This window comes from Oratosquilla oratoria, chromosome 36 (genome assembly GCF_046742065.1).
Source record: "Oratosquilla oratoria isolate Oo_2021 chromosome 36, ASM4674206v1, whole genome shotgun sequence".
In the NCBI taxonomy this organism is placed as follows: Eukaryota; Metazoa; Arthropoda; class Malacostraca; order Stomatopoda; family Squillidae; genus Oratosquilla; species Oratosquilla oratoria.
This window is the reverse complement of record NC_134812.1, coordinates 4,996,455-5,006,454: the sequence shown is the minus strand read 5'-3', so window position 1 is coordinate 5,006,454 and position 10,000 is coordinate 4,996,455. Positions and strand designations below refer to the sequence as shown.

Genomic DNA, 10,000 nt, shown 5'->3' with positions numbered 1-10,000 from the left:
ATATATCTATTTATATACATATATATATTTCTATCGACCACAATACACTTTAATTCTAAGCCATCAACATTGAGAGAGACTCAAGGAGGCCAATATGCAGAAATTAAAACGAGGTACGGCCAAGGATTCGAACCTGGGCTAGCACGTGATAAGTGCTAGTGACTTAGCCGGTTGTGCCATCAAGATAATATATATATATATATATATATATATATATATATATATATATATATATATATATATATATATATATATATATATATATATATATATATACATATATATGAATGATAAAACAAGCTTCGAAATGTCTTTTCACCCATGGAAATTAGATGATTTTCTTACGACCAGTGTTGGAGGTCGTTTCTTTCCTCCACAACGAAAGACGCGGATTAGAAGAAAACGAGACTAGGATTTAAAGAAAACGGAAGTCGGGGGTGTTTAGGAGACACGAAAAGAAACCAAGAAAAGAAAACGAGTTTTTGTTTTTTTAGGTTTTGAATTAGGAGAGCCGAAATGGACAAATTTAAGTTTAAGGAGGAAATAGACATAAACTGATTTACCTAAAGGGTTGTTAACGAATGGAATAGACTTAGTAACCACGTAGTTAGTGAGCGCTGAAATAATTGGTTGTTTTTAAAAGAAGGTTAGTTAAGGTTATGGATAGGGACGACAGATGGTAAAGGACATGGAGCTGCCTAGTGTAGGTTTTGTGTTTTCTTGCAGTCTCCTTCTTTCTTATGTGTTTCTGTTCTCAAGTGAGATTGCTTGGGAGGGGTATTGGTTACACAGGACGGAAAGAGAGAGAAAGATCAAGCAAAGGTCAAAGAAGGTCAAATGTAAATTCAATTAAGGTCACCATTTTAAGATTCAGTTTAATGTCGCAAACTCCCACTATCAGGAGGCTAGGACGATGCCTCTTACAGAGGACTTTGTAGCGTGGAATTTAATGAACCATACCCTTGGTCCAACTCGCTGGCGTCATGGTACGAATCGCCGTCACATCGACCGCCGCCACAAGTGGCGACGCTCTAATCCGCTCGGCCAGCGAGTTAGAGTCAGGAAAGGGGAGGGGAGGGAGGTAAAAAAGAAATAAGTTTCAGTTTAGGGGATTAGGTGGGGGGATTAGGGGGATGGGAAGAAAGGGAGGAAGAGGGAGTAAGCATTTAGTGAATAGATCTTTGGGAGGAAATGGGAAGATAGACGAAGAATTGGGAAAGAGAGACGGAGAAATTCGGTCGTGAAAATTAGAGAGAAAGTACTGAAGGTGAATAAAGAGTACGATAAAGAAAAAGAGTAAGAGGAGCTACAGAGGGGAAGATCCGGAGAAGAAATAGATGGAATAGAGAGCAGTGAAGAGTCAAAGCAAGAATGAAGAAGAGTATGAGGAGGAGAATGATGAAGGGAATGAGAAGAAGAGGAGGAGAAGGAGGAGAAGGAGTAGATATAGCTAATGTAGGAAGCAGTGAAGAATCAAAAGAAGAATGAAGAAGAATATGAAGAGGAGAAAGATGATGGGAACTAGAAGGAGAAGAAAAAAGAGGAATAAAAAGAGGAAGATAAGAAGGGGGAGGAGGAGAAGGAAGAGGTGGAGAAGGAGGAGAAGGAAGAGGAGGAGGAGGAGGAGTAGAAATGGTGTAGAAAGCAGTGAGGCATTGAAACAAGAATGAAGAAGAGTATGAGGAGGAGAATGATGATGGAAATGAGGAGGAGAAAAAAGAGGAAGAAGAGGAGGAGGAGGAGGAGGAGGAAGAGTAGGAATAACTAGTGTCAGAAGCAGTGAAGAATCAAAACAAGAATGAAGAAGAATATGAGGAGGAGAACGATGAACGGAATGAGAAGAAGAAAAGGAGGAGGAGGAGAAGAAGAAGAAGAAAGTGGAGGAGGAAGAGGAGGTGGAAAAGAAGAGGGACATAAAGAACAGCGTGAGAGAGGATGAACAAGTACAGAGAGCGTGGGAAGACTGATCTGTTTTTCTTCTAAGATACGATTAAGTTCTTTCGAGAACGTAAAGAAGAACCGCTTACGTGAAGTTAAGGGCTAAGAGCCCTTTTAAGGGTTCTCTTAAGCTTCTGATCAGGGAAAGGATGTCTGACGGACCCGAAGAGAACTGGAAGGAGTTCGAAGGACGAGGAATAGGAGCAGAAGAAATAAAGCGGAGGTGGTAATATTAAGAAGGCACCTGAAACTCTTGGCATATTAAACCGAGCTTTTTTTCTACGAGTATCTCTCTCTCTTTCTCTCTCTCTCTCTCTCATTCTCTCTCTCTCTCTCTCTCTCTCTCTCTCTCTCTCTCTCTCTCTCTCTCTCTCTCTCTCTCTCTCTCTCTCTCTCTCTCTCTCTCTCTCTCTCTTGTGTGTGTGTGTGTGTGTGTGTGTGTGTGTGTGTGTGTGTGTGTGTGTGTGTGTGTGTGTGTGTGTGTGTGTGTGTGTGTGTGTGTGTGTGTGTGTGTCTGTCTGTCTGTCTGTGTGTGTGTGTGTGTGTGTGTGTGTGTGTGTGTGTGTGTGTGTGTGTGTGTGTGTGTGTGTGTATGTGTAAATCGACTTCACCAATGAGAGTAGTCTGACTGGAAATAGAAATGAAAAGAGAAGGCAGACATGATAATGTGGAAATCTTGTCGATGTCAAGCAGCTTGTCTATACACTAATGTAAACATTATTACATTTGTTTTTCCCAAACGATCAAAAAGTCCATTAGAGCCAAAAAAAAATTCGATTAAAAAGTTTGATCGAAAACAATTAATAATATTCACGTCTTATACAAACAGTGTTGGTACGTCCTGTGCCTTCTGATATTTAAGAACATCTTAAACCTAATCTAACTTCTTTATCTTAAGATTGTGTTATCGCCCTCTCCTCCAATATCCAAGAAGCCTCGTTTACACGAGTCAAGTTGTGAGGCAAGTCAAGTGAGCAAATTATATAAACTAGAGAGGAAAGCGAGCAAGTTCATGTTCACACAGTCTAAATCAGAGGCAAGTGGCCTGTGTGAACATGTACTTGCTCACTTTCCTCTCCAGTTCAAGTAACTTGCTCACTTGACTTGCCTTTCAACTTGCCCTGTGTGAACGAGGCTTGTGGGATGGAAGCAGGAGGAAAAGATTATATAGCAAAAATCATTCTCTCGAGGGATCAGTTTGAAATAAAATAATGTTACCATTATTTGTTTCCGGTGGTTTTATGAAAAGAGAGAAAGAGAGAAAGAGAGAGAGAGAGAGAGAGAGAGAGAGAGAGAGAGAGAGAGAGAGAGAGAGAGAGAGAGAGAGAGATTTAAAAACTTAGGTTTCTTGTTTTTCATCGTCTTCAGTAATGTGTTGTAAAATAATTAAATTCTTATAAAAAAAATAGATCTTTACAAGATGATGCTATTATCATTTGCTTACGATAGTTTTATAAATTAAAGAAATATATTTAGAAATTTAGATATTTTCATTCTCATCATCTCCGATGATTTGCTTTAGAAAAATTAAGTCCTTTCAAAAAAACAGATCTCTTAAAACAAATAAAAAAATATTTATATAAAACTGATTACCATCCAAAACAATATCAGCTTTTTTACTTTATTCACATTTTCTTTATCATATTCCTATGAATCAAAAGCCATTTGAACTCAAAATTATTATTTATTTTCTTTAATGTTCTCTTACAGAAAAAACAACCAATATATGATCATCCTATTTCTCTTGATAACCCATGTACTCCAATTTGCAAATATATTATGTATTATATATATATATATATAATATATATATATATATATATATATATATATATATATATATATATATATATATTCACAAAGAACTCACAGGCGGAATAAAATGAAAATTAGAAGAAAGTATAACTTCTATATTTCGTCTAATAGTTATAGCCCTCTTCAGGAAAGTACAGGTTACAAGAAATGATAGAAACATAAATACAATTGAGATGCGAGTGGAAGAGGAACAGGCATAGCTAGAACAAGACATTCCATCGCGCAGTGCGGAGTCAGAATGGAGAGAATGTCTTGTGTCTAGCTATGCCTGTTCCCCTTCCACTCACATCTCAATTGTATTTATGTCTCGATCGTTTCTTATAACCTGTACTTTCCTGAAGAGGGCTATAGCTATTAGCCGAAATATAGAAGTTATACTTTCTTCTAAGTTTCCTTTTATTCCGTCTGTGGGTTCTTCGTGATTATTTTTACAAATGTGCCACAACATTTTGTCCAAGGTATATATACAGTCCCTATAAACTCAATAGTATCTTTCCTGATCCAAAAGTAACCCAGGTATTCTCTCGTTCTCCTCCCGCAGACCAAAGCCCATTTGGACGTGGTGGCTGATGCCATCATCCGCTGGATGAAGGGAGGCAAGTGATGGACGCGGCCACGCCAGCGCCTACCACGTGCCCCTTGAGTTGGCGCATCAACTTCACCACCTACTTCAATACCGGAAGCTCCCCTGCCGCGTCTTATATCCCATTCGACATCCGCTCGTCACGGCCTTCGTCATCCATGCCACTTCTTGCACAACAACAACAAACGCCGATAACACCTTCTCCGTCGTCGTCGTCGCCGTCGTCGTCGTCAACGTCAACGTCAACGTCAACGTCGTCAACAACGTCAACGTCTTCAGCGTCAGCGTCGTCAGCGTCGTCAGCGTCGTCGTCGTCGTCGTCGTCTTCATCGTCGAGGCAGTTTTCCTTCTGGGAAGTCTGCACTGGTCGGCAACTTCGACGCAATGTTCTGGTGAATCTACTTTAACAACCGTCTTGGGATCGGGGATTATATTTGCCTGTTCCGGGTCACCACTACTCTTTCCAGATCGAGCACTTTTTGACGACCAATTCTGGATTATGCACTTCATTCCACTTCGGGACGACCCCACTCCACTTCCGGACGGTGTGTCTACAACGGTCAGTTCCGGACTGTGCACCTTTATTAACTTTCCTCTAGTCCCCTATTCACCGGCCGGCTCCGGGGGGTTGAGAGTTCCCGGGACCCTTCCCCGGACATGTCTACTTAACGCTCCGGCCTCACCGGAACATCCTTCCAGATGACCTGACTCCAATGTGGGGTAACGGCTGTGGCACCCTTTCCGCCCCCAAATCGATTTTTTTTTTTCTTCTCTCTCTCCACCCAGCAGAGAGGATGTCAGAGACCACAAATACTAACCTCCACCGGTGTCACGGCGCTCGAAACCGGTACAACGGCTTCTGGTGCCTGTACGACACTGGTGGTGCCCCTCGATCAGTAAAGGAACTCCCCCCACACCAGCAGGAGGCACAGAGACATCAAACTCGCTAGCCGGTGACGAGTTAATCCATCATCAACATCCCCCAAATCACTGGGAACGGCACTGAACTCATCCAAGGAGTCTCCGATGTTCAGAATATATATATATGTATATATATATATATAAAGAAATAAAAAAAAAACAAGAGAAAGAAAGTTAAAAAAAAATAAAATAAAACGAAGAAGTTTGGCCACGAGGAAGAAGGCCTCCAGGGGACGTGGGTAGAGCCACGAAGCTTTGGTGCAGGCAGCCGAAGGGCGGGCTCCTTATCCTCCAAAAGCAGTCCAGGAGGTCCTACCCTGACGCAGCTCGCGCGAAGCAGCCAGCTCCTATGTCACGGGATCCTGTCCCAACTCAGAAACGTCCCGTCGATTCTAAGCAGCACGCAAGGAGCCAAGGTTGGTCGGACGGCGACGAAGAAGAAGAAGAAGAAGAAGAAGAAGGAGAAGGGAGGGAGGGGGGGAGCCCATTCCAGACGGAAGAGCTCCCTGAGGAGGAAGCAGAAGAAGAGAGGGGGAGATTCTGTCGCCCGAACATGAAGGACAAGACGAAAGCACAAGGGGCGAAAGGAGAATAGTGCCCACGCGATATGAAAAAAAGAAGAAGAAAAAAAAAAGAAAAAAAAAAACTTCGTCGAGGCCATCGCCGCGGGGTTTCACCAAAACAAATCCTAGAAGGAATAGCGCCAGTTCGAGGGAGGCGCTGACGGGAGGGGGGGAGGGGCAATGGAGGGCTGCTGGCTGCAGCAAAAGAAGTCCTACGGCGACCTCTTTAACCAATGCCAACCCAACCCACCGTTCTCATCATTTGTAGTCCGTCAGGACCCTATGAGCACAGCCCCACAGGGCGCGGCCGCCAGGAAAACGCAGCCCAGGTCGAGGGGGGTGGGGCGATGTGATGAAGTAAGAGAGTCTTGATTAAAAAACAAAAATCCCTCCCTCCCACTCCCTCACCCCCACGTAGCCAGCCTCCGTCACCTTCAGCCTCACTAGCCTCACTACAACTAGCAGCGTTGGCTGTGAGGGCAGAGGCGCAGAGGGGAGGGGGAGCGAGGGGAGGGGAGGTCCTCAAGTTGCCCGGCACGTCCTATCGTGTTGTCCTGTTTAAGTTTTTAGTTACCTCCAGTCACCCCCTCCTCCATGTTCGTCGTATGATTTGAATTACCACCGAGCTTGACTCGACCGAGGGAGAGCCATTGGTCAGAGGAAGAAGAAGAATAGAGGAGACCCAACCCCTGCTGAACCAGGTTGCGGGATTTATTGTGGAGTTGGCGAATCACCCCCCCACCACCACCACACATACATACACTAGAAGAAGAAGAAGAGCAAACACCCCCTCACCCCTCCTTTAGACAGAGAGGGCTGAGACAGGGAGACGGGCATACGAGGAGCTTGCAGGACAGAAGGACAGTTGGAAAATCCGCCGTCAGAATCCTGGAGGTCCTTGGATTGGCCCATTTACCCCGCCCTGAGCCACGGGGAGATGTGGGGCATTCCAAGTGACCTCCCCACCCTCCTGGGCTTTATTTACGTAGCCCAGTCAATTCGCCCGAAATAAATAAAAAAAAAAGAGAGAGTAAGAGACCAGAGATGAAGATGAAGAAGCCAAAGAACCTGAAGAAGAAGGAAAACAAAAACCTGAACCAAACGAAGAAGAAGAATAATGAATACGATGCCGCCAACGTCGTCGTCAACGTCATCGTCGTCGTCGTCGTCGTCGTCGTCGTCGTCTCCGTCGTCGCTTGTGGTACAACAAGCGGCTGAAGAGAATAACTTTCCTTTTTCGGATAATAATGATAACTGTCAGTTCACAATAATAATGATAATTGATCATGATTTTACGAGTAAGATTCATCGTTATAATAGTAATAATAACAATATTGATAGTATACACAGTACCCATCACAAAAAAAAATATATAAAATGTTTGACATCTGTCGATAGAGAGATTCCGAGTGTGAGAGTCAACCTCCTCAAGTCGTCCTCGACTCGAGGATTTACAATCACGTAGCGGGAACTAACCAAACACGTAGTGGGGGTGTTTTAATTCAATCACGTAGTGGTATCGACTCTGTCATGCAATAGAAGGCCGATTTCCACAATCGACTTCTTCGGATGGAAAAAAGGATGGATGGATGGATAGATGGATGGATGGATGGATGGATGAATGGATGGAATACAACAGCAATAACGGTGATATTCATCATTACAATAGTAATACTAATAATGTTAAAATTGTTCTGATCAGAGATAGTGTGAATTATTATGGTGCATATATCATTAACAATATCAATAAACTAAACTATCTGCAACGTTGGTTGCTATGTGAGGAGTAGGGTCAGTCAGCCAGCGGACGACATGACGTCATGTATTCCTACGTCAGTAGGGGAGCGGGTCTGCCATGTATACATGTATATATACATACATGTACATACATATGTATATATACATATATATATATATATATATATATATATATATGTGTGTGTGTATGTATGTATGTATGTGGGTTTGTGTTTGTATGCAGGTGCGTGCATTTGTGTGTGTACAAGGATGTAAATTATTTGCTGCATACAAACACATATATCTCTTTATATGTGTATGTATGTCCATATATATATATATATGTGTGTGTGTGTGTGTGTATGTGTGTGTGTGTGTGTGTGTGTGTGTGTGTGTGTGTGTGTGTGTGTGTGTGTGTGTGTGTGTGTGTGTGTGTGTGTGTGTGTGTGTTTGTATACGCTTACTGGTAGCGTGTCTTTGGCACTAAATGCATTAAGATCCAAGCTGAAGACTTTTAGGGCGATCAACACCTGCCGTCAGGATGAGCAGTTCTAAGTATCCTGTTCCTACACGCGTGTGATCGACACACTCATGTCGATCTCGCCTGATCGACTCATGCAGTGAGGCCCAGCCTTTTTTTGACCAGAATATTGCTTTAGGTCGATTGTCGACTCACCGTGTGTAGTGACAATGACGGCGCGTCGTATGAAGCCCTTTTCAAAGACACAGTAGGATCATGTTACGAGAAAGTGGTGGGGTGAAAGTGCCCTGTCTGTCTGTCTGTCTGTCTGTCTGTCCGACGCACCCTTCTAGAACTTTCCCCCCCACCCTAGTCCCACTCACTCACCCACCCAAATCAGCCCTTCCTCCCTCTGAGAAGATTTAATCCCCCCCCCCAGAGGTGTCTGAGTGACTCTTTTGTTGACCTCAACTGTAAGGATGCCGCCTCCCAGAAGGAGAATTTTTCTCCTGATGGGAATGCGGTCGAAGTCAAGCAGAGCCTTGGGTCGAGGGCGGAAGGGCTGAAGGATGATGGAGGAGGGGGGAAGGACCTTGACAACAGTACCAACCAACTTACCAACACATTAACCAAACAGCCACCAACTAACAAACAGTACCAACTCTCGTTCATTATTAATAGATATATATATACATATATATAAATATATATATATATTTTTCCCCTCTTTTCAAACCATTTGTTCAGGCTTGGTAAGCAATGTCTTACAACCTCACGCTTAAGCCTTTGTACGTTATCTTATGTTTTTTAATTTCTGAAAAATTACTAAAGAGATGAACAAAAAAAAATGGTATCTTGATTATTGTGAAAAGGTTTTCTCTTTCTCCTAGCATTTTTGGTATAATATAGATACTTGAAAAGATATATATTTGATGGATTGATGATGATTCAAGGATGATAATGAGTTTGAATTGTGTGTATTGCAAGCCACAGAAAGATATTCGGAGCCGGCCAGTGTGGTTTAAAAGAATTTCTTCTATTGTGTTCCTTTTCCTCTTTCTAAACGTCCCCTTTCCTCTCTCTCTCTACCTCCCCTTTCCCAGAAACGTACTACACTTTTTGTTTTCCTCTCTCTTCCATTATTGTCAATATCATTATTGTCAATATCATTATTGTCAATATCATTATTGTCAATATCATTATTGCCAATATCATTATTGTCAATATCATTGGCATCTTTTTATGATCGCCAATGTTTATGCCTTCAGTTTACTTTCATTGATGTTTGTTATATTCATTTTCAATGTTTCTCTCAGTGTCATCAATATAAATTGATGACCATTCTACTACTACTACTACTACTACTACTATAAAACCAACAACATCTCTATCACTCTAACTACTAACACCACCAATATTGCTGCTACTAATACCATTACTATTACCATTACTATTACCATTACTACAACTGATATCACCAATACTGTCATCACAGAGAAATCATTATACTCACCCTCATCGTCAATAACTGGAGCAGTGAATTTTTGTTTGTGTTGTTACACTCAATTTATTGTAATTAATAGTTGCTTGGTATCATTCGTGATATTGCTGTCACCTCGGTATAATATACAGACAGCTGTTGCTGTATTGATTGATATATATTATATTGTCTTATTTTCTTTAACATATCGATAGCTGTAACGATTATGAAATTATGTTATCATCATTATCAAAATTAATATCATCACAATGAAAGGAATGGTTATAATTATTACTGTTATTTTCATTACTATCATTACCATTATTATTATCATTATTATTATATATTGTTTTATCATTATTATTATTATTATTATTATTATTATCATTATTATTATTATTATTATTATTATTATTATTTTTATTATTATTATTATTATTATTATTATTATTATTATTATTATTATCATTATTATTATTTGTTATTGTTTATTATAATAATCA

General features: G+C 41.3%; 1 protein-coding gene across 1 annotated transcript in view; it reads left to right on the top strand.

Moving 5' to 3' along the window:
• The window catches only part of LOC143018884 (uncharacterized), a 188,474-nt gene extending 184,043 nt beyond the window's left edge, over nt 1-4,431 (top strand). Inside the window, exon 3 of the mRNA XM_076174445.1 lies at nt 4,295-4,431. Within this exon, the coding sequence (XP_076030560.1) occupies nt 4,295-4,357 (63 nt within the window). The 3' untranslated portion in view covers nt 4,358-4,431. The remainder of the gene's footprint in view (nt 1-4,294) is intronic.
• The last annotated feature ends 5,569 nt before the right edge of the window (nt 4,432-10,000 follow it).